Genomic DNA, 25,211 nt, shown 5'->3' with positions numbered 1-25,211 from the left:
AGCTGTTTGGCAGCAACAGTACAGGAAGATAAATCTAATAGTAAGACAAGCCCATCTGGACCCCCAGGTCTCCTAAAGATCTGCAGATGGTGTGAATTAACATAGCTCCAACAGAGTCCTACAAAACCAAATGACATCAGATAATCAGTTCAGAGTCTTTAGCCAGTTCCAATTACAACAAATTATTAATATTTTAAAAGACTTTGATGTAAAGAACCACTGAAGATAAAGGAGAACACAATTAACCAAATGTTGGGCAAGCAATCTGAAAACTTCCAGGTAAGCTGTACGAAATGGCGCAAAGCCTGCTCTGAAAAGTTGACACAATATACTGACAAGAGAGCAAACAACTGCTGCTTAAATATGAAGTCTTAGAGCAGAATAACTAAGCTGGCTGAAGAAAACTGAAATTTGTTGTCTAGAATTAACCCAGTTTGAATGGCTGTATTGAAACAAACTGCAGGATCTCTGAACACCAGTAAAACTGTTTGTAAGCAACGAGAGACAGGTGATACTACCAGAACACTCTCTGAAAGCTTGTTAGAAGCATGGATCAAGAAGAATGGATGAAAATAGGGTGAGAAATAAAACAATTAAAAAAAAAATCAGTCTCAAGTTTGGCCCCGTTCAGAGAGGTATCTGGACTTTGTCAAGGCACTTCATTAGTGTATGTATCAGCTGGCAGCATTTCTCAAGTCTGAGCTGCATGTTCATTTGCATAAAGTAGTGGTAGTGCTGCCCCCCCAAACGTGGTTCACTGCTCACAAAAAAAAAAGTGACTCCTGCCTCCCATCACCAGGAAATCGGCTGTGTTAGTATTTTAAAAGCATTCAGCAAACAGTGGTCAGGATGCATGTGTCACTGGGAAAAAAAAAATACTTAGAATGATTACCGACACCAGGACTGGCAAATGAGTTTCTCATAGGCTTGTTAAGTTGAAGGTATTGATACAGGTATTTCCCAATGAAGAACAAAGAATGCACGAATGTTTTAAAAACTGCATGCATGGTAACTAAGTTACTATTTCCAGTGCTTGGCAAATTCTGGTCAGACTGTTGCCCTTATTTTAAGGCTGATCTAAAACTCACGCTGACTTCTGGGACGTATGATGCACCCTGGATTGCAAAGAACTTGCTTCTGGTTGTATAAGTATGATGTAAAGAGAGAAAGGAGGGTTAGAAGCGAGAACATGAGCGTGTGTGGTCACCTCAAATTCCACCATCGCTTTCTTCATGCTCTCCACATCAAAGATCATCTTAATAAGGTCTTGGATTGGCTTTGCAAGTTTTGACTTGGTCCCAGCACCCACTGTCAGTTTCCTGACAGCTTCTTCATCCTGAGAAGTAAAAATAGTATCAGAATTAGCAAAATCACAAAGGATAAAAGTAACAGGCTGGCTGCCATGGTAACAACTCAAAACCAGTTTAGTGTATGCATGCTATGACTAGCCTGAAGTTCATGGGGAGCGTGGGACATTGCTCTGACATTTTGGAACAAAGTGGGTTTAAAAATCCACCTATTCAGTAATTTGGCAGACATTCTTTCAAGACGTGGCACTGTAAAATATAAGTAGAATTAAGGGAATAGGAACTCTGTGCTTCACCTCCATCAACAGTAGTAATTACTTTTTCTGCAAGCTTGCTGCTGCATAGACACCTTGATGTGAAAAAGGTGACTGTTTACTTTGTTGCTTTTATGACAAAATAGAAATGTAGTAACTAGTTTCATTAAGTTTTTTGTAATAAAAACTGTCATAGATGAGCACAGGATTCATCAATTAGCCACAATTCTAATTGGATGCTTTCATGGATAGAACACTGCATCAATAAGGCATCTGCCAGATGCTTCAGAATATCACTGTACATTGCAGTGTAACAGACACTTTGCTGCAATATTCAAATTTCCAGAAATAAAGCTATGCATCGAGTGCTTCACACTGAAAGATGACATCCTGTAATTTGGCCACAGAATAATGCAACGGCTTGAAAATATGTTCTCTGGTATCTTTATAGCTATTAACAGCATTCAAGTATTTAATCTGAAAATAGTTTAAGTTATGGGTATGCCTTTAAATAAACATACAAACCCCCGCTGGGCAGAAGGAAGAGAATTCTTATTTAGCTTAGCTGTCTAAATAGCCAGATCTCCCTGGCAGTGAATAATTTCTCTCTCAGCCTGCTCAATGTGTGCACTAAGCAGAATGCTGCATAGGAGTTGCTTCACCATTTGGGAGAATTTTGGATGCAGAACACATATGAGAAGTACCTATTTTAAATAAAATAAAATGGTGTTTTCAGACAGGATGTATGTGAAATGACTGCTGAATTAAGTTCAAATTAACATCCTTAAAATGACAGAGTAAACAGGAATGAGCACTAAAGGGACTTCAGACTTGACAAAGGAAAACTACTTAAGTTTCCCAACACATCTATTTTAATGCATGACACTCATCAATCTACAGCTCTATTTCTGTAGCAGAGAAGATGCAATAGTTGCACCTGCACTTCATTCCTCAGGTTTGTTAAGTGTAAGTGATCCAACAGTGAGCACTGAACAGAACAGCTATAGTAAAGCAGTTGAGTAGTGCTCCACCTGGTACAGGGACATTTCACAGTTACCTGTCCATAATCTATTTCCAGCGGGTAGAATTTTTTGGGATATTTAGTGAAGTTCTTTGAATGCCAAGAATTGCCAGTTTTCTCTTCATACAAATTCAGGAAGTGTTCAACAGCATCTTCTTTTGATGGCATCTGCTCTAGCTTGTTACTCCCAATTACAGTGCCCACGCGACCCCATGATCTGAATACCCAGTATCTGGAGAAGTGAAACATGAGAAAAGAACAGACATAAGATACTCTGTCTCTAGATCTCAGTCCAAATGAAACTGATCCTGCAACAACCATGCGACTTCATGCAAATCAGCCATTTTCATACCATTAATTTTATGGAAGACATTCCCTATCAGCAGCTGCAGGAGAGCAACAGAAGAGCCACTACAGAGCATATGTCCAAGGACTGGTGTAAAAAAAAAAAAACCAAACCAACCAAAAAACCCCCCAACCCTGAGGACAAATGAGTGCACAGCAGAAATAGAGAGGATCTCTTCAGTCAATGTTTCACAAATACAAATCTTCAGACTATTTGGAGTCATATATTTGAAAACCAAACACCATGCACCTTTAAGCCTGTGACTCAAAGTCCTAGAGCTCAGATTTTTAGAGAAATCAAGTAATTTAAGTATTTGTTTGTATTACTGGCATCACCTTGGGTGAGCTTCCATTGTATTTATAGGGATACAATCAATCAACCTCTCCAATTTGTCAGGCACAAAATGTAGGCACTGAGATCCCTCCGTGTACTGAATCACAGATCCAGTTACAAACCCCACGTACAAGAGCCAGCAACAAAAGCTTACTATGAACATGGCAAAGCACGATAAATCCAGAGCTGAACCAGGGTCGCTGCTAACAGCCATTAGCTCCCCTGGATTTCTGTGTGTCCCTTACATGCTTGGGGGGGGAGTTTAATTTTAAAGAACCCTTTCAATTTCTTTATCTATTCAGTAATGCAACCATTGGACAGTTCTGCCATGCATCTGATGAGACTGCAAAGCTAAAAACACGATCAACCCCTGACCATGCATTCAGTGCATTTTGTTAAGCCTCAGGGCACTCTATCCAGGACTACATGTGGTAGAATAGCCAGAATCTGGTTTTGTTTCCCAAGGTTAGAGCTCTGCTATTAGAAGACAAGTTGGAGAAAACGCAAAAGATTCCCAACATTGCTGACTCTAAGTGTGGGGTCCTAATGTTAGAACAGAGGAACCTCCACCTATTCTGCTTCTGTATTTTCAAGCGCAGCCATCAGTCACAGAGCACTGCCCCTCAGAACACTGTGAGCCAATTAACCCAGTCCTAAAGAAACCAACTGTACATGCCTCATCCCAGGATGCAGGAATGAACACGAGATCAGGTGCAATTCTGTGAACTTACTCACCTCCCAACTTAAGTTTTGTCAACACCACAAAGAAACATCTCCACGCAGTGCAGAGATCTCTTCACAGGTGATTTGCTGTTTGGATGTTTTGGAGTTTTGGGGGGTTTTTTGGTGGTTTTGGGGAGGGGTCTGTTTTGTTTTGTTTAGGTTGTTGCTTTCTTTTTTTAACTAAATATACCTATCCATATATACTCACATTTTACTCATACTTTGCTTTTGTAGATGCCAAAAATCCAACATTGGAAAAAAGTGAATGAGAGTATTTCTAGGGAAAACTAAACTCACCTGTTCTCTCTGTCATCCTCTAGCAGCTGCAGTTTATAATAGGAATTTGTTCCTTTCACAATATCTACTAGGCCTAGGGTTGCACTGAAAATCTTTCCACCTTTTTCAAAGACATGAGCAGAATCCTCCAAACCTACAGAGAAGTAACAAATTAGAACACAGAGGACATTACCATTTTAGGTCTCCTTCCTACATTTGCGCTCACACAAACATTTGATGAAGTAGTGTGAATCTTAGAAATCCCATAAGAACAGTGACCACGTGCTCATTCAAGACTACTGGAAGTATATTTTCTTTTTAATAAGTTGTGAGCATGCACCTTTAGATACACTGGAGTGATGCTCAATCCTAACTAGAGAGAAAAAAATTGTAACTTTTGACAAAGGACCATCTAAAATCTAGTATTTAACACTGCATGACTGGCTGGAGGAATTCTCAAGAGAGGTACAGCTCTGCAGGTGTTCACATTAGCAAACGGACTGAAAAACCAAAGGTTGGCCTTGGATGAAGTATGAATTCACAGAACGATGTCTGCACACCATAGGTTTGGACAGTAGCATCAGCTGCCCCGTAAAGAGTCTGGGGGCAGATGCTCATGCCAGACCTGTGGCCTCTGCTGGCTGGGTCTTTATTCACCCCACTGATAGATGCTCCTGAAGCTGAACAAGGTGCATGCCTTAGTTTAAGTGGTCCTTCTGGAAGCTGAACTAGAAAATCCTGGAATACCCAGTTCTGGATGTCAATCAAAATCCTTCCTTTGATAGGAAGAAAAAAAATGGGTTTAAAAATATACATTCCTTTTATGGAACCCTTATCCTTCCACAGAAAAACATTTTGCAGATGATCAAGCATCCTGAAGACTGCGTGTGGTGCTGGCACAGCGATTATTATCACTCACCAGAATCAGGATCTACTGCCGCTCCACCCTTAACTGTTAGCTTCATTTTCTTTTCAGACTTGCTAGGTCCTGCAGGGAGAGAGAGTTAATTTTTTTCCTAGGCAGGCAACACAGTCTGACTTGAATCAACATTCAAATTCTCAATTTGCATAATTATCACCCTAAGGAGACTTCAAATCAGATTCCCAGTAAACGAGCAGAATGACTTCAATGGCGTTTTTTTCCTGGCTTTAGCAGCCAATTCACAGCCCCCACCCCATCAATTAAATGAAAAATAAGATCTCCCCAGATTCCATCTCCTCTCTTCTGGCCCCAAGGGGTGGGCCATGTAATTTTTTTCACTTGCACAGCAGGTAGGAGTCACATTTGTAATTGTGTTTAAGTAGGATTTAAAAGCCTCATAGGGTGTGGGGGGTGTTCAGGTCCCCTGGAGATTCTACTGCTGTGAGATAGTCTGGCAATAACATACCCAACTGTATGACAGAAACCTACGCTTGGAGGACATGGAGAAGAACGGGTTCTGAAGATAGGCGAGCGGATCCAATGGTTTTGTTCACTGTCCAGCATTAATAATGCAAGCTCTCTATGGCACTGGCGACGAATGCCAACGGGTGTTGAATATTTTTCCTCCTCCGTTAAAAAAATGTTATGTTCTAAACCAAGTAGAACAAAGACCCATCGCTCTGGACACCAGTTATTTTCTCACGTGCTAACACCCCTTGGGGGTCACGGTAGTGTCCGTCACCCAGCATCTCCTTGGAGCTGCACACTGACCCAAACTAGCAGAGAAGCTGACTAGGGGAAACAAGAGCCAGCTCAGGAGACAGCTTCATGTTTACTTAAAGCTAGTTCTGCCCTGAGGTCTCATTATTTAAATTTATTATGAGAAAAAGGGCAGAGAACTCAAGGAAAGGGCAAGGATAGACTATACCCAGGTTTGCTTTGTGCATGCACAGCTCTGAACAGGCCTGTGGAGAAACAACTGCTTTGTTTTTCACCTTGTTCTTCTTTGACCTTCCCAGCACTCTTCATACTTGGGGGCTTGCTGCACTTCCCATCCACAGCCATTTCCTCGTGCTCCATTTTCACCTCCGCACCCCAAGGCGAAAGCGCATGGAGAGACACGAGGTCCTGAAAGTCCTTGCTGGAGGATTTCACATCCTGAAGAAACTCCTCTGAGACCACACGGACTTTGGCCTCCTTCACTTCTTCCATCTTCTTGCTCATCTTCTCCACATCCTCTACAGAGGCAGGGTAGGAAACAAAGAAAAAAAACCACATCAGTGAGGTTTCAGACTTTAGCCCCTCCCTCTGGCCATTATTCAGGGCTCTCTAACACTTTGTGGAAACACAGTTCCACCACATTTTGGATTCACCATGGTCTTTGGAGAGCAAAATCCCCATCGGCTCAAAGCTGCAGCTTGGGCTAGAGTGGGAACAGTCCTGTTTTACCTGGCTGGTCCAGCCCTTCCCTTCCCGAAGCTGGGGCTGTACCAGTCCCCCTTGGACCTCCTGGCAGGTGGGAGCAGATGTCCTACCTCAGCACTCAGTTTGCACCTCCATTCCAACAGGGAGCTAGAGTAGACCCTAAGTCGACAGCAGAGAAAACAGCTGCCCTCAGGCACCCACAGGCAGCTCTGCGGCTTCTCCAAGGCCAGCACGGACACACCCCCAGCACCTGTCATCCCAACAAGGGTGGCCTGCACACCACCATGGTCTGCATACAGCCCCGAGCACCAGCTGCTGCAGACCTGACAGAATCTTACAGCACAACCTGCTAGGTAAGTAAAACTCAAACAGCACACATCTGTCTTTACTTTTCTAAAGCACACCAAGTCCACGTGTGCACACAAAATACTCGCCCTAATCCAAACACTGATCCCCAGACAGCTCAGAGGATGTATGTCCTCTGTAATCTGCTCAGCTGTTACCAGTGCTACCAGTAACCACAGCTGCTCACTCTGTGTGCTGATGCACAGGGTGGCCTTGTTAGCTGTTGTCGTCATCTTTCCTCCCAGGTCCTCCACAATGCCTTTCACCTCCTCCTTGTTCTTTGACAGCTTTCCAAGAACCAGGATCTTCATGTTGGTCAGCGGTTTGTCTAGGGGTTCAGAAATAACACAGCATGTTAGGAACAGGCACAGAGCCCGCCAGACAAATAACAAGCACAAAGGGACAGCATCCCCCACACTCTGTACATTCAGCCCAGTTGGCAGGGAGACAAGGGTCCACGCAGGTCTCACCTGCGCTAAGCAAGTGGGAGGAAGCTCCCCTTCACCTAGGAAAGGCAACAAAGCTTAGCACCCACCAACAAAACAGAAGGGATGGAAGACAGGGAAGATTGATATGTAGACACATTATTTGCCTGCCTTTTGGTTTTTTAAATGAAAAAACCAAAATCAGCCTGCTTCAGCATTGTGCTACTAAAGACTCTGCTAAGCTTCCCTGTTCTTTTGATGCCTGGACAGCATGAGAGAAAATCACTATAACATGAAAGCTCCTGCCTCTTCAAAAAGGAATCTGTTTTTGAGGGGCTGGAGAAAGAGGACTGTCTCCCAAGCAACAGTGTTCCTACATTACAGTACAGTTGAGTCTCTTGATCTTATCGACAGTACAGGGTTGTATTATGCAAACCCCGTAACAAGTCAGGAGCAAACTGTTAACGATCTGAGGCTCCATCACATCATTGTGTTAACACCTTGCAATGCAGGTGGGTCCAGGACATGTCAAGTGTCTAAGAGCATATCTGCACTGCTAAAGATAAAGGCTAATAACTCTGGTTGACCAACTGAGGGTTTTGGTTCCTCTTCTCCCTGCAACTCAGATTAATCAGGTTGCTGGCAAACAAAGTAACCCGACTTTAATTCTGGTCAATGCTTTGAGTTTATTTTCAGGGCACGCAGGGGCTGGAATCAACTTGCCAATCAGAACCAAGACCTGGGTTACTTGGTCTTCATTGCTAAAATAACATGATCTGGTTAAAATTAGCTGGAGAGAATTACTCCCACCCTTTTCACCAAGTAACAATAATCCCCTGCTTCCAAAACTATGGCCAGGGCTAAAAAAGGCTGAATAAGACAGACATCAGCATAGTGCTTAGTAGACAGGCTATATCACCAAAGCATGCAACTCACTCCAACAGCCTACAGGGAATTCCTGGAGTCCAACCTTTTGCCAATTTGTGGGCGGTAGACAGCACATCTATTTTGCATAAGGGGAGTCAATGACTGGTAAAGCCAAATCCCAATGGAGGATTTAAAAAACAAACCCAAAAAAACCTCCGGCCCTAAAATCTAAGACAATGTGGAATATCTGGCATTATGGAGGTCCCTGGATATTCCCCAAGAAACCAAGCAAGAAGGCATTTCACAGCAGGTCTCCCTTGAGACACATTTTGCAACACAGGCCTTTAAATTTCTGATCCATTGCAAACACACTATTTCCTCACCATCGACAAATACCAAAAACGGTTTGTTAGAAAACAACTGGGACCTCAAGCCCATGTCCCCAGACAACCCACCATATCAGGGTCTACCTACGCTAAGAAGATGAAGCACATGAGACTCTGCCATGCTGCTTTTTTACCAGGAGAGCTCTGCCTGACTGGGGGCAGCAGAACACCATGCCTGTTCAGGGTGACATGTTTGTCTGGCTGGGAACAGCATTACACATCATCCTGAACTCCACTGACCCATGTCCTGTCAGCTGCTTACCTCTGGGTGCAGACACCGTCTCTGTCAAAGGAGCGGATGCAGAGGGAGGAGGCACAGAATTCACGGTCGCAGCATCTGGAGGGAATACCCTGTCCTGCTTCTTACACTTAAATTTCTTCAGGTAAGGAATTTCCCGAAACTCCTGTAGGATGGAAACATAAGTAGAGTTTAAAACCAACAAATATTATTGTTAGATTTAAAGGCTAAATTGAGCACTGGCCAGATTTTGGCATTTACTGCAGGTCTTGGAAAGGATTTCTGAGACATTCGGGTCTCAGTAAGCAAAGGTAGGCAAATATCCACTTTACTGACTGGGAAAACAAAGCTAGATGAGGGTAAACAATGAGTTTCAAATCAGATCAGCAACATCTTTCAACTTAGTGTTACTGGAAAAAATATGATTTAGTTATGCATTAGCTGCCTGCCCCGGGAGGGACGTAGCTGTGACAGGACTTCCCCACTGTCACAGCTGCTCAGCACTGCAGCACATTCTGCTCTCCGGCATCCAACACTGCTGTTTATTCAATCTCCTTATAAGAAGTAACATCAGTTAAGAAATGTGCTTCAGATCACCAGATTTGTAGGAAACACCCACCTTTGGGATCACCCAGTCTTTCCTGTTGGGAGTCTGCGTTTTAGCAACACACTTAGTCCAGGCTGTAATATCCCCTGAACAGTAATATGCATCACTCTTGAACACAAACTGTCCCTTACACTCCTCGCAGGGAAGCAGAGCTCCAAATGCCATCCCATCTGCTACTCGGTCCAAAATCTAAAGCAACAAAGAATACAAAACAGGTCACAGCAGAAGGAGGCTGGAAGCCCACGCACTACATTACACTGGGCTGCACAAAAAAGTAACTGTCAGGCTGCTGGCACGCAGACGTAGACATTTCCAGCGCTTGTCATGCATACGCTGCACATAAATCAAGACTCTTACCAGCACCGATTGATTTACGACACCTTAAAGACATGACATGAAGTTTCCCCGGTCACACCGTATCTGCTCACGCCCACGGTTCGCAGTCTCTCCTGTCTGGATTCGGCATTCAGGAGAGCATACCTACCACACAGCACCTGACCAGGCAGCCGTGCCAGAACAGCCCAGGAGGAGACGAGCTACTGCATCTGAGCACACGAGTAGGTAGGTGGGAATGTAGGCTCAGACAAGTCCCGATTTTCCTGCCTAGAGAGTATTTCTTGACCATTTTGAGTCTAGACACTTCCCACATCCCAGCCCACACTTCTTACAAAGAGTCTTAATAAATACAAATACTTAAAGTGATGTGTGGCTCCGAAAGAGAGAAGACTTTCACAAGTTACACAGACTGAAAACTGACTGTTTTTAGAAAAGACACCAGGAAAGGATTTGTGCATTTTTTGCTTCTTTTTGCATAATTTAACAGTCGAGGGAAGCAATCTGAAGTGCCATAACTAACTTGCTCTTGAAGAGCCAGCAACAAAAAACCCACATGGACCAGTTTGGGCATATCAGAATAAAGGCACATCACTGAGACTAAGGTGCTGAATTCAGCATCACACACCACCCAATAGTCCTTCACAAGCAAGCTAACAGCACTATCATCAGAGTCCTGGGACAAAAGGACTGGGCTTTGCAATGAATTTATTTCTGAATGTTACATTAGGAACATGCTTCAGACTTGTGGACCTTGCAGCAATATTGGTTCGGGTCAGCTTCACCAACCAAAAGACCCAGCAGACATGCAAAGCAACTACAGACCAACTCACGGCATTCTCCCCTGAAGGAACTTCCTGCTTGTTGGCGATCAGCAGCTCTTTCAGGTCGTTAGTGGAACAGACCTTCCTCAGCTCATCCTTGATCCCCCAGATCAGCTCTGTCTGCTCCTGTTGACAAAACCCAGCAGCTTAACTACTTGCAATTGATTGCTTTCTAAGAACACTCCTGAAACCACAGTATGTGGACAAGGTTTTATCAAGCCCATGGTATCTTAAATGCAGACTGTGAGATGAAGAGCACCAAGAACCAGTAGCTTTATCAAAAGGGAGTCACACAGAATCACAGAATTGTCTAGGTTGGAAAAGACCTTGAAGATCATCCTGTCCAACCATCAACCCAACATTAACAGTTCCCAACTACGCCATATCCCTAAGCGCTATGTGAACTCGACTCTTATTAAACACCTCCAGGGATGGGGACTCCACCACCTCCCTGGGCAGCCCATTCCAACGCCTAACAACCCGTTCTGTAAAGAAATGCTTCCTAATATCTAGTCTAAACCTTCACACATTTTACCCAAAAAACCTAGACCAGGTCTTTAAAGCTACACGCTTCAGATTTCTGTATGAATACATGAACACATCACGGCTTCAGCAAATAGTCTTTCTTATCAAGATTATACACAGAAGGACATCCCTATGGATTCTGTATAAACCAAGGCTTCTCCATCACATACATGTGAAGAAAGGCCATAGAGTAACCTTTACGGCACTATCCCACACAAGAAGGTACAAGCAATACTAACAAGACAGCTAGCTTTTAGGTAGTGTGGAACCCCTGTTTCTATCACACTTCCACCCTTAGCAAGCTCTCAACAGCCTTTACAAATATCACCTAACTAGATGACACTGACAACAGCAGGGATGTGGCTGCATTTGGGCCTTGCATTAAAACAAAAATCAGAAATGCTGATCAGGCAATGTTCTTCTAAGCCACTTAAGCATAAGAGGAATTGCTACCAGATCAGTCACCTGCAGCAGCACGGAGGAGCCTGAACATTCTTTTGGGCCTTTCTACAAAAGGTGAAATGGTTGGACAGCAAAGAAGCATCCTAAAATATTTCAGATACTTTCTGGATGGTAGTCACTGGCTACAGTAAAAAAAAAATGCAGTCTACCCTGGAAGAACTGATTCACTGTTTTAAATGGTTTAATTTTCAGTGTTTATGATCATGCTTGATGAAATGCTGTTAAAAAAAAAAAAAAAAAATCAGTAAGTTAAGTTAACCCTGACCAACAAATTGCCTTGATAACATCTCAGCTAAGTTTTGTTGAAAATCGAGGTATTGCCACACAACAAAAAAGAAAACTTTTCTTCAAAGGCAGTCACACCATTTTTCTACAGCTCCATTAAAACTTCAATGGCAGCATAAGCATCTTATTAATTTTTTTTACTGGAAAGTACCTATGCCAAACTTTCAATAAACACAAAATTCCTGATGCTCTATTGGGAATTCTTCCCACGGTATTCTAGAAATTGAAAGGTAGAAAGCTGTGATCTATCACACTTTGTATCCGAGAACTGAACACAGGTCCCCAGAGAGTGGAAGAGATAGGATTTCTCATTAATCTAGTTCCGTACTTTACCTCTGCTTAATTTTTGTAATGAGCCATTTATCGGTTTCCAAGCATTTCTGCAACAGTGCTCGGGCTCAGAGCTTCAGCCACCAGAACCAGATGACACAGGAAGGGCCACAGAACCAGCCTCCCTGAGAGAGAAGGCATTTAACCTAATCTATTTAAATCCAATAAGCACAAGTCCTAGAGAAGTTCCTTCCTGTCTTTCAGGAGAAATCGACAGGGTGAATTGCTGTCAGCAAAGCCTAAGTGACAGGGCATCTCCTGTGCCAGGAGATGAGGGACTGGCTGTGCTGCAACTCTGCTTGGTCTGGGCACCAGGTACAGCCCCTCTCTAGGTGCCACGGCTCTTCAGTTAGTGCCTGACACTGCACTCTTCTAACAAAGCAGTTTTTAGGATGCGATCAGCTAAAACTCACCTTCAGCTGTTTCTCCTGCTTTGATTCTTTCTCTTTTTCTTTTTTTTGTTTCTTTTTCGCAGTCACATTTCCATCTACCTCTTCTCCTTTTCTCTTTCTAACAGAGAAAAACAAAACACACACACATGAAAGGAAGTTATTTAAAAGCCTGTCCAACAGTTACCAGAGCTCAGTTTACTGACTGCCGATATCTGCAGAGGCTTGAATATCCTCAGTTTTGGCAGGCAAACCTATTTTTCAAATTCCTCAGTGCTAGATTGTAGACATGTACTTGGCTCTGCAATGCAAGCCGCCTCAATCAGGTCAGGTACCCTGTGAAAAAGCTCTAAGTGTAACTGTATGGTCTGGCAGAAGAGCACATGAAATACTGCAATGTTTCAGGCATATTCATCTACACCTGTATTAGATACACCAAAGGCATACCTAAGAATCACTGAATATAAGCATACCTCTCCAAATCTGAGGAGGTGTAGCAATGCAGCTTAAAAGACTATAATGTCTTTCAGCTGAACCAACAGCTTGATTTTTCAGCTTAGACAGTCCATACTGAAATAAAGGACAGAAAACATGGTAACTTTAATAAGCTAACACACTAGGAAACTAAGTATCTCCCAGCTAGTTTCTCTTCAGACTGGAATTAAGTCAGGTCTCTGAAATCAGACAGGAGGAAGTTTCTACTTGCAAAGTGCTCCCAGGCTGATAGTGGTTTCGTGATATACTACTGTGCAGTTGTGTGTGAGGAAATTTATTGTTATTAGAGCTGTGCAGGGAGAAGTTACAGAAAACACTGCTTGAGAAAGACTTGAAAGAAGCAGCCAAATGAAAACCAGGGGATTTTGGCAGACTTCAGAACGATAAGAGACCTCAGAGGAAGATCATTTATGTTTCCAGAGTCATGTCATCCCCTTGGTCTGCCTGCTTCAAAATACATCAGTATCAACGAATCAAATCAGTGTGTGCTCTCCCTGTGAGGAAACAAAGGGCAATTTTGTCCCACTTGAGGCAGGATGGGCCTGCAACTTGAGGCAGAGCACGAACACAGCTTGGATCTCACACTTCATTTTGACAGAGCTGCTATGGTTTTGAAACATCAGCCAGGTTTTTTAAGAGAGCATCTGTCTTAACTTTATAAGCTGTGGCTGATGGTTAAGCCATAAAGTTGACATTCTTGATTGCTCTCCTACTTACAATTTTAAACACTTCACTTTCTAGTACTTTGCTACTGTTAAGACTAAGCCTGTATGACAGCTTATTAGCTATAAAGCTGCAGAAGGATGTCAAAAGGTACTCTTCTCCCAGAGACACATGCATGAGAGATCTGCAAGTTCTAGTAACTGTCCTGGCCCTAAAATAGGCCAAGTTCTCATTTTATTTGCAGTGGCCACCACTAGTTCATCATTAGCACCTCTGACCAAACCATGATTCAAAGCACTTTGCAAGTCTTTAAGGGGCTGGTTTTGCAGAAGAGCTCATCTTTCAGCTACCCCCTTGCAAGGTCCCATCATTCGAGCTGGGGCTATGCTGTAAGGCACAACTGTCTCAGGGGGGCCAACAGCCACACTGTGCTACCAGCAATTGCTTGCATTTCTTGAGGAAAAACTCCATATTGTTTTCTAAATCAGGCAAGCAGGAACCAGTGTGGCAGGACTGGTTACAGCACACACAGACATGCCTTCAAAAGTCCCCAGGCCAAGCAAGTCCCCTCTCCTCCCTGGAGGCAGCCCCTGCAAGGGGCAAGACCAGAGTGTCCACTGAGCCCTGTCACGAGGATAATGACTTCTGTAAGTTTTAACAGAATCACAGGTACACAACAAAATCTGGGAAAAACGTATCAGCTTGAGTGCAAAGCACTCTGCTGCACCTTCCCAAGCCAGAGGGCTTAATAAGGTAAGTACTTAGGATGGGTGCCCAAACGCTGTGTATGTGTATGTGCAGTGCCTCTCCCTCGGCAAGCTGACAGTCAGGCTGCCTCCAGCAAGCCAGCGCTCACTCCTAGGCTGTAACTTGTCTCCTAGTCTCCAAAGGGAGGAAAGCCAGCACACCAACCGCTGGAAAGCAATCACCCTCCGAGAGGCCCTGTGACCCAGGGAAAGCATCCAAATTCCAGCAGGGACTCACACTTTTGGCAGTTTCTCCTCAAGGGGACAGACAGCAGGTTGCTCTGCCGGACAGAGTGATTACTGTACCTGTTCCAGCCACTGGAACAAACCACAGAGCAGGAGGGATCATCCTGACTGCAGAGGGGCATAAAGCTGTCAGTTACCACCTTCTAACTTTTGTCCCTGGCTACGTCCAAGGCTTAAAGCAAACACTAATCGTCCTTTTACACAGCCTGGAGAAGGGAATGGCAATGCTGAACCCATCTCCCAAGGCAGCAAATTTTAAAACAATCGATAAAATACACGCTCACTGACACACACATTAATTTTATCTTCCATCCTTGGGACCAAACACTGTGTTGCTAACAGCAGCTGGTGCTACTGTGTCCACCCTTTCTCCTGCTGGGGAAGGGACAGTCTTCCCACATTCAACTGGTATGGCTTGCATAGAAGGACTGGTACTTACCAGACACCACAAATCACTTCCCAGCTTCAAGGAGGATACACAACTACAAGATTTATTCCAACTTTTAAGATAAAGAGGGAGGCAAACTGTCCCACTCTAGCCTGGCCCTTCCTTACCATCTAATCTCTATTTTTCATGTTCCCTTCCCTACAGTGAAAATAGAGGGTGGAAAGGACAGTCACAGCAACCCTGGATAAAGCAAGAAGCTGAGGCAGGGAGGAACAAGAACTCTCCTCCTCCCAGTAAAGCACTGCCAAATTGTTGCTGACCTGAGTACTTAGCCTCTGCCTCAGGCAACCTCCGCAGTTAATCCAGTGCTGCATGACATCTTCAGAATGACACTGCTCCTGTCCTGGGCAGCAATTCTACCCAAACAAGCCAGGCAGAAAATACAGAAAAGTATTACAGCTCAGAGCAGGAGGGTGTAACACATGCTACCGAAGCAGCACGGTCAAAGGCAGATTGCAAGCTGCTACGGCATTTCCTACATCAGTGTATGAGCGCTCTTTCCACAGAGAAGCTGCTCGCAAGGACACAAGACCCTCCTTCACCAGGCCTGCAAAGTGCTGGAGCTTGAGCACAACAGCCCATAGCCCAGGGGAGGGTCAGCATGGCTCACCCAGAGCTGACCAAGGAAAGGAGCCAGGATCCTTGCAGGAAACCTTCCCATTTTGCACTTCAGAGGGAAGGGATTTTCCAACCTATTCTTGGTAGCCCTGCTTGGCACCTTGCTTCTCTCATCTGCAGTAGGCATGTCACATGCCACCCTTACAGAAAGGGCTGTCAGAGCAGTCCCAATCTGAGCTTCTCCTCAGAGTACGGGCTAGACATGCAGAAGCATCACGTGAATTTGGATGCGTCACATCTGAATTGCAGAGACATCTGAGTCAACATATAATTTGGACACAGCACAATGAGAAAGATCTTTAAAGATCATTTTGAGAATCTCACCTACAGCAGATCTGCAACATCATTTCTGTGAGATGCTGTAATTTCTGTCTTTAATTTCTGTTATCTGATTGAATGCACAAGATGAATTATCGGAGGTAACTGCATCTCATTAAAGCTTCTGGCGCGTTTTCCTTTTGGCTTCTCCAGAACTTCTGTGCTTTCTTGGCAGAAAAATCACCAGGTAGGAAGCACACCACACCTCTCCACTCATTCTATTTATTTACACTCTCACTCATTCAGTTTGTTTGACAGACAACTATTTTTACAATTGACCCTTAATACCCTTGGCTCAAGCACACAGTCCAAACAGCAGAAGAAAGGTAGTGGAGCATAAGAGCCAGCCAGCACCTTCACGGTTGAGGGGCTTGTTCATGCAGTGCTTAGAAAGCAGGAAAGATTAGACATCCTGCTGCTTTTCTGGCATGAGGTCTTGGTTCACATTACCCTACATCACCGATCTAAGCTTTTTTCCACTGCAATTCTAGGCTTTTATTTACACAGTGACTTGGCAAACTACTCCTGTGGCCTATCTTCACAAAGCCTTCATATTTTGCATAGCATCCCAGAAGCAGCCCAGAAAAGCAGAGTCAGGGCAGACAAGAGAAACACTTAGTCAAATCTCTAGAGCTTTCCTGAAGACATGGGAGAAAACTACAAATAACCTTATTAAACTAACACACTGTTCTAGGACAAAGCAGAACACGCACCTTGGCACAAAAAGCAAAGGACTACTTGAAAAGCTGCAAGTGCATTAAAACACTGTACTTCTGCTTACATCCTGCAATACACACAGAAGTAAAACGCCTGTGTGAAAAGACAGCAGGCTGCTGGGCAGATGCAGACAGCTCGTCTCAGCCTCCAGTCATTCAGCCAAGCGAGGTGAACAGTGCAGAACCGGACAAGGCTCCAGCAGGAGCACCCACACCCATGGCACTGCAGGACCCTCAGCACCCACACCACTGCTGAACGCTTCTGGAGCAACTGCTTGCCAACCAAGACTAAAGCGTGGAAGTTGCAGCCTCTTAACAGCACACAGATCAGTTTATGCACGCTCTGCTCTGTTACCTATGGCCGAGGATGCCATTCACATACACGCAAGGCTCTGAAGAGTACCCCACACCCAGCCGCCACATATCTGGAGGACCAATACTGACAAAGACTGCACAGACTTGACCTGGCTATGGCTTCTCAGAACCTGACATCAATCTCACTGGACAGTTTCATGGCGAATCCTTGCAAAAGTAAAGCTGAATTCAGTCTAAAAGGTACACAGAAAAGGCCGATGTTTCACAACAAGATCACTCCTATTTGTAGGACCCAGAAACACCTTATGTTCCTTCCTCCATGGGAATAATGCAACACTGGCTTGTGTTATGAAGCATGACTCTAGGCAAAGTCACCTCAAAAACAAACAACAAAAGCCTTCATTAACAGAGAAAGACTGACCAAAGCTAGCAAGTCACCTGGAAGCACTTCTCTGTCAGTACAAGTTCTGTCAAAAGCCCCCACTAGAAATTTCAATGCAAGTCAATGAAATTTCAGACGTAACATAAAAGACTTAGCAAACAAAGGCATCCAAGTGTAAGCACTACAGGGCCAATAAACACTATTATCAGATTCAGTGTCTGTCACAGATCAGTAGCTCATAGATAAGAGATGTCAAATCAATTCCCTAACAAGTGGTTAAGGCAGAGAAGCCATCACTGATAACAGCATCACACAAGGAGGCACAGAGCCCAGCATCCATTTGTATTAAGCATGCATTATTTTATGGCTGAAAGCCCTACATCAGTCCTCCAAGTCACAGCTGCTGGTCTCTGCATTTTCTCAAGGCAATCACAGGGGGCAAGAGGACTGCACGCTCCCAGGGACAGGGAATTTGTTTGCTGTCATCTGCCTAAGGTCACAGAAGGACCAAATGCTCCTACGACCAATATTCTTTTAACAGAGACAACAATGTCACAAAACATTTATCATGGATGTATTTAAAGGCAAGCAACGTCTCCTCTAGACAATGCAATTTCTTACATACCCTTCAGTCTTGGTAGCCGGGAGCTGCTTCTTCAGAGTTTCTTTATCTTCAGCTTTCAAGATGCTGAAGCCCAGGAGCTGGGTGGCCCCATAGGCCGGGAGGAAGCCCAGCTCTGCTCGGCGGCTCACAAAGCAGTCCGGGTGGTACCAGTTATCTATCATTCCCAGCTGTGGCTTTTCAGGATGCACCATCTTCTTGGAAATCCGGATCTGGCCCTGAGGTAGATTAAAGCAACTCAAGAGCAATAGTTAGGCCATTCTGGAAAGAGCAGGATGTTAACATTACCAACACCTCTAAAATAGCAACAGTTCCTCTATCAAAGCCTGCAACTTTTGTTCAAACCCTTTCACTACAGCTCCTCTGCTTTCTTCAGTACTCTTTCTAGGTTGAAAAAAACCCCATCTTTTTAGGTGGTTTTCTGTTCAAAAGCCACTCAAAATGGGTAATCCTGTAGTCTCTACTCCAACTCCTAGTAAGCTTGAACGAGCAAAACTCACATGACTAAACCTCATGCAAGCAACTATATAAATTAACTTTATGTCCCTACCACTCAAGCATCAGTGCTAATATGATCTCACCCCATCTTACTGCAAATTATTTTTCAGATACAAGCACACCAGCACTGGTGTTTGGCCCTTGTCAACCTTACCCAACTGGCAGGTCTATTCATATCGATTAGAGGCTCACAGCCTCATTTTGCCAACTGTCTTTAAAACAGTGCACCAAGGCATGTTCAACTACAGGGCTGCATTGCTGGTTTTGTCTGCTTTCATGGAGTTAATAAGGATACACTGCACACAAACAGAGCTGGTCTGGCTGAGGAGTAGGAAGAGGCCAACACCTCTGCAGTGCTGCCACAAGCAGGAAAGGCTACAGTTAGTGGTGGCTCTCTTGCCACAGCTGGCAAGCAGTGTTCCAACCTGCTCTAAGACCCAAGTGAAAGGAAGCATCAGAAGATTTGAAGCCCAGGCTACAATGCCTGAGGAATGCCTTTACTGTCAGCTGCCCAGGATGCAGCTGCTCCTCAGACACAGAAATGCAGCTCTGCAAGTGCTTTCCATATGCAGGACAGACAGGAAGCAATTACAAAAGTCACTGTTTGAATTGGAACCGGTGGGAGAAAAGACAAGAGATGGAGAACTAAGAAAAGCTTTTTACCTTTTCTATTTTCTGTTCACAGCCTTTGCAAGTACTTCTGTTAGACTTGGCATATTCTGCTGCAAAGTCATTTAGGCTCTTCTCAGCCTTGCCACCTCCTTCCTGTTCCCCTCCTTTTCCTGGAGAACAAAGCAAATATAGAGTTCTGCTTTAAAAGGCATTCCCTTATTTTCTTATTCTTTGTCTCAGATTGTTAGCAGTCTGGATTAATAAACCTCTGTGTTCCAGCAACTCACCTGTCAAGAATTTGACTACAGAGCAAACTAAGAAGTCCATGCTCAAAAGCACTTTTAAAATAGAAAGACTTCTTTAAACAGCCAAGTAGCAATTGTACAGTATTGCTTAGTTAATGATTTTAAAAGATTTTCAAAGGTGCACAGAGCAGACCCTTTTTACTTCTTTCATGAAGTGAGATCTTACTGAAGAACTGACTGTAACAGGAGTCACAAATAGCTCTGCCTCAAAGCAGAACTCCTCTTCCCAACTGCCAGTTTGCTTTTATTTTTTGTACACTACATTTCAATGGGCAGACATCAATCTAAAACTGCCCAGCATCCTTGATTTACAGAGATGCAGCGAGTTTAGACTGGTGTGTACTTAAGACCCTTCTCACTTGCTCCCCTGACTCACTAGTTCACGGTGTAACAATTTCAAAGAGCCACCATGGCCATACACCACCATAACCACACATAACCAGTGAAGGTATCATTAAAACAACGTACTACAACAGCATTTATTTTAATGTTAAAGAATTGAAAGCAAAATACACCAATCATGACAACAAGAAATACTTGGCAATACATCTGCTAACTGACTTGGCTTTTTCCCTTGTTGATATAACATGTATCACACTGCCAGCGTCCTAGCCCTAGAGTGCAGAGATGCCACAACAATTCTTCCAGCTTGCTGAAGGGACACAGCAATCAAATAACCACAATAACAGCTTGAGAAGAGGGAGCATGGTTCCAGTTGAACCTCCAAACACCAGGAGACCTCTGCTTACCTCCTCCAGGGCCTCCAGTTTCAATGGCTTTCTTGATTTTCTCCTGATCTTCCCACCGGAGCTCAGGGAAGCCGTCAATGTCCGCATGGGACACGATTCGAGCCCGCTTCCAGAAACAGCTATAGTGGTGCCAGTGAGGGACTTTGCCATCAAACATGGGCGACTAGGAAGAAAGCACATTAGGCCAAGATGAAGCAACTCGGACAGAATCAAGGGAAAAAAAACCCAAGATAAAAGGAACATCTGGGTAAACACAAGTGATTTTTTTCATCTTTTTTTAAATTAAATATGAATACTATTTAGGCCAAAGTCTAAGAAGAAAATCTAGTATGACAGACAAGCTGCTGGAGAAAGGTCCCAAAGGGGATAGACGTGGAAGGACCATTTACCTAGCTTAACCAGTTCATCACCCTGTTGCTTAGCCCATCTGTTTTACTCGAAAGAGAAAGGTCGTAGCCTCTGCATGCCTATACCAACCCTGAGCAGACAAGGAGAGGTTTCTGCTCTATGAGAATCAGATCATCTGTAGCCACGAGTAAAGCAAAACAGAGGCTGCCAAAAAAGACGTGTCACAGCACGCAGCTCATCTGCTACAACCTCCTTCGAGACTGCTGCAGCACAAGAGGCTGCGGGCCTTGCTCTGCCGGACCTCCGAGCGCAATGCACAATCCCTTTGAGAGCCACTCCTTACACAAACTGTCCATGCCCTGGAGAGCCCAGGAGGGGCGACTCCAAGGACTGTGGTCTGAAGAAATTCCTGAGGGGGCTGCAAGAGGCAGAGGCAAAATTTAAGGGAAACACCAGAGCCCAAATCAGGACAGAAGCATCACCCAAGTCCTCCCCAAAGCGCAGCTCCAGAATGCCCTGCCTCACACCAGCCTCGTCGTGGAAGTGCTTTGCTTGCTTATGACTCAGACACATTAAGTACCAACCTGGCATCATTTCGGTTACCCATCAGACAAAATAACCGTATAGTGGTTTGGCTCCAAGTACCACACACAGAGAACTGCTGTACTAATAATACTCAGCATTGTATAATGATTATTACTGATGATACAGAATTAACGACCTAGGAAAGCATTCTACATATCACTCACCAACAGGACGGACATCTCCAAGCTGAAAACAGCAGAGAGTTTCATGCATGATCAGGAAGGAGGAAGAAAAGGCTTCAAAGACCACAGCATGGGACTAGGTGAGCCGGGAGCCCCAGTTACAACCATCAACCAAAACTGTAGGAGGACATTGATATTGCCAGCTGGACTCTTCCCACAGGCTGGGATTCAGATGACTCAGTTACTCTCACAGCACCACCGCCACACAGCAGCCACCCTGGGGTTGCTCTCAATGTGTCTGGAAGTCACACGCAGCTCTAGCACTGAAAGTTGGTCACCCCTAAGCTCTGGGCTCGTATTTGTGGAGTTTTCCTGGAGGACTCCTCATGGCTCTGTCCCTAAGACAAAGGCTTTGTGGGCACAAGGCACTGCGGCATGTGGAAGGGGGCAGAGTTGGCTCAATCTTTAAGACAACCATGAAAGCAGTGAGCAGATCTTCACTACATGGAGTTGTGCACCTGGAGGACTTCTCTGTGTGGGAGAGAAATGAAATCTCCAGGCGAGCTAAACCTTGTTTACACAACTTCTCTCAGCTCACCTATCTCTAGACCACAGTTTCCTAAACAAACTGTGGAAAAAGGAGAGACGGATTTGCTTTCACACAGCACATGCAGGTAACAGGAACTACTCAGTTCCACCTGGAAACAAAAGTCAAAGCCACGCTGGTCCTGCAGGGCCTGGGTGTCCACCCTGTGTCAAACACGGAGCATGCCACCCTCATTCAGAACTCTTCACTTAAAGAGCCAAAACAAAAGGACGGTTATAGCAGAAATGGTATCCCGCTAATGACTTAGTCTGGGCCTCCCTCTAATTTCTTCTGCGTAGTTTGCAAAAGATCTCAGTGCACCGAGGCTCTGCAGGGGATTTCCCCAAGAGGAAACAAGTGAACCAGGTGCTCTGGTGAAATTCGGGTCCTTGGGGGTGGGGGGGGCCTGTGCTCAGCAGCAGGGTGTGAAAAGTGCTTTGTTGGGACAAAAACTGGCAGTGGGGAGAGGGAACCATTTGCAGGAAAGATCAAGTAAATTCAAGAGGTTGTGGGAGGGAAAAAAAAAATCCAAGTGGTTGGTGTAAGACCAGCAGTTTTGGGCAGATGGCTAGCTAAAAGGCAGCAGCTCTGTGAGGGATGCCATGGTCCCAGCTGTCCCCAGGAGATGGTTCAATAAACCCAACCCTACAAAACCAAACACACTCCCTGAACCAAGGGACGCTGCTGTCCCACAGGCCCCCCTGCTGAAGAAGGCCAACCCGCCTCGCATCAGCTTAAAGGGAGGAATAACAAATGTGAGGGAACCGGAGGAGAAGCAGCCGGAGCAGGGGAGGGGGAGCGGAGCAGAGCAGACACCTCGGGCGGGCGACGGAGGGCAGCAGGAGAAACAAAAGAAAAAGGCAGCAGGAACACGTGCGAGCGAACGCTGCGGCTCGGCACCGCACGCTGAAACATCCTTCCCAGGCGACGGGAGCTCTGGGGAACAAAACCAGAGGCAGGTATTTCCCCTCCGGGGAACCAGCTCCTACCTCCAACCCGGGGGGAGCTGTCGGCCCTGCCCCGGCAGCGCCCCCCCCCCCCCCCCCCTCGCCCCCCGGGCGAGCGGCGACCAGGCCCTTCCTCGCCCGGTCTCCAAGCGCCGCCTCTCGCAGGGGCAGAAGCGGCTCCCGGCCGCGCAGAAACGGCTCCTCCGGCGGCGGGGGGGGGGCACAACAGAGCTCCAGCGCTCGCCCCCCGCGCCCTCGCCCGCCTTCCGTAACTCCACCTCTGCGCATCTGCTCATCTTTCACAAGACGCAGCAGCACCCCCCAACCCGGCCGCTGCCCACCTGCACCCCCCGGAGGCTGCGGCCGCCTGTTCCTCGCCCTCGCCGAGGCCCACAGCCTGGAGGGAGGAAGCTCCTCGCCCTGCCCGAGCGAACCCCCACAAATTCCCGGCCCTCCATCACCAGACGGGACCCTCCCCTTCCTCTCGAGAGGAAGCCGAGCAAGTCTCTTCCCCAAAAGGCAAATAATTTAAGGACAGCCGACAACAAAACATGCCCCCCGCGTTCCGCTCGCTAACCGCGGTCCAGCTCGCCCTCTCACGTCTGCAGGGTGCCAGGGGTTCTGTAGGAAGCCCCCCTCCCGCTGCTGGCAGCCCGAGCCGGACCGCCAGCCCTGCAGCTCTCCGAGCTGGAAGGGGAAAGGGAGGGGAGGACACCCACGACCTCTACCACGTTCCGGGGCTCAGATTTTCCCTCTCGTATGCAAAGCGCGCACCAAGCGGAGATTTCCCCGACCCGACGCAACACCCCGGGTGACAGACGCCTCCCGGGGCACAGGAAAGTCGAACCGCTGAGCTCGCCTCCCTCCTCCGCCCACCTCCTGCTCCCCCCCTCTGCGGGTGACAACAAAGAGCCTCTGTGAGCGCCCCCGAGCCGACCCCTCCGGCTCTGCAATCCCCCGCTAAGGCACTTAACGCTGAACTTTGCACCGCTTCACCTCCAGGCGCCTTTGCAGCACCGGCTGCCGACAGCGCCGGCCGCCGCGGGGCGCAGCCCCCACCCCGGGGGCGGCGGGGAGGGCTGCGGGAACCGCCGGGAGCGGCGGGCGAAGGCGCCTGCACTAAAAATGGGCTGCGCCCGCTGCCGCGGCGGCAGAGAGAGGCCCGGCCGAAGGACTGCGGTCCGCCGCGGCGGGCGCGGGGAGCCCCGGTGCGGTGCGGAGCCGCGCGGCCAGCCCGCCCCGCTGCCGGCCCAGGCCCCGCCACGCGGTACCTGCACCATGAGGGCCAGGCGCAGCGAGTCCTTGGCGATGCTCTCGCCGCACTTCTTGCAGGAGGCGCGGCCGCTCTTGGCGTACTCCGCCCGGTACAGCTTCTCCGCCGGCTCCGCCATCGCCGCCGCCGCCGCTCCCGCCGCCACGGAACCGCCCCGCGCCGCGCACCCGCCGCCCCGCGCTCCACCCCCACCGCACCCGCCGGCGGGAGCGCTAGCCGAGCGCCGAGCGCCCACCCCCGCCTCAGCGGCCCAGCCGGATCTGCCGCTCGGGCAGCGATTGGGCGCGCCTGGCGGCGCCTGGAACGTTCCGGTTTGCTACAGTGTATCAATAGGGGGCGGGGGGCGGCGGCGGGTCACGTGGCGGCGGGACCGCTCTGCCCCCGGGGCTGGGCCCCTGCGGCCCCTCCGCCTCCCGCCCCGGCCGCCGCCGCCGCCAGAAGCCGGCTCGGTAAAAGCACCGGGGCGCAGCACGGCGACCGGCTTCTCCCGGCGCCGCCCCGTCCCTCAGGGCGCCCCGGGCCCAGCAGTGTATCTGGCGCAGCTGCAGGGACCCGCCAGCGCCCAAGGCTGAGGACGGGGCCTGTAGCGAACACCGGGCAAAGCCGCCGCCCGCCTGCGGGCCCGCCCCGCCCCGGCCCGCCCCGGCCCCCCAGTGCGGAGGCGGCGTGTCCGGCCGCGCTCCCTGGCGTGCAGAGCCGCGGCGGGGGCTGCGGGGGGGTGCAATCGCCCCCCTGAGGACAGGCGGCGCCCAGCTTTCTGCCCGGCACCCCCCGTCTGTGGGGAGCCTGCAGGGAGGAGCCCCGCAGGAGGAGGGAAGCGGGGCGGTTGTGTCCGGACAGGGACGGGCTGGTGCCGCTGCCTGAAGTGGGCGCCCCGCCCGGGTAGAGCCCCCCGCGGCGAGGGCTGCCCAGGTCCCGGGAGAGCCTGGGCTTAGCAGCCGTGCCTCGGCCAGGGGCTGGCCGGGTGGTTTCACTCCCCGGGAGGAGATTCCTC

At 47.4% G+C, this 25,211-nt stretch overlaps 1 protein-coding gene across 3 annotated transcripts in view; it reads right to left on the bottom strand.

Annotated features, from left to right (window-relative positions):
* Positions 1-24,408, bottom strand: part of PARP1 (poly(ADP-ribose) polymerase 1) — a 34,923-nt gene extending 10,515 nt beyond the window's left edge. Inside the window, exons 1-14 of one of the 3 annotated variants that reach the window (XM_074817768.1) lie at positions 24,216-24,408; positions 20,357-20,519; positions 19,354-19,472; positions 18,196-18,410; positions 12,648-12,744; positions 10,642-10,758; positions 9,488-9,664; positions 8,893-9,034; positions 7,140-7,280; positions 6,178-6,420; positions 5,180-5,248; positions 4,282-4,414; positions 2,619-2,814; positions 1,208-1,336 (exon numbers count right to left, since the gene is read on the bottom strand). In XM_074817768.1, the coding sequence (XP_074673869.1) occupies positions 1,208-1,336; positions 2,619-2,814; positions 4,282-4,414; positions 5,180-5,248; positions 6,178-6,420; positions 7,140-7,280; positions 8,893-9,034; positions 9,488-9,664; positions 10,642-10,758; positions 12,648-12,744; positions 18,196-18,410; positions 19,354-19,472; positions 20,357-20,519; positions 24,216-24,335 (2,061 nt within the window). In that variant the 5' untranslated portion in view covers positions 24,336-24,408. Of the gene's footprint in view, positions 1-1,207; positions 1,337-2,618; positions 2,815-4,281; positions 4,415-5,179; positions 5,249-6,177; positions 6,421-7,139; positions 7,281-8,892; positions 9,035-9,487; positions 9,665-10,641; positions 10,759-12,647; positions 12,745-18,195; positions 18,411-19,353; positions 19,473-20,356; positions 20,520-21,453; positions 21,571-23,521; positions 23,644-24,215 lie in introns of those variants that run through there. The other 2 variants (XM_074817770.1, XM_074817769.1) reach the window with 2 other exon arrangements.
* Between the last annotated feature and the right edge of the window lie 803 nt (positions 24,409-25,211).

Source organism: Strix aluco, chromosome 3 (genome assembly GCF_031877795.1).
Source record: "Strix aluco isolate bStrAlu1 chromosome 3, bStrAlu1.hap1, whole genome shotgun sequence".
Lineage (NCBI taxonomy): Eukaryota > Metazoa > Chordata > Aves > Strigiformes > Strigidae > Strix > Strix aluco.
The sequence above is the reverse complement of the archived record's forward strand: the minus strand, read 5'-3'. Positions and strand labels throughout refer to the sequence as shown.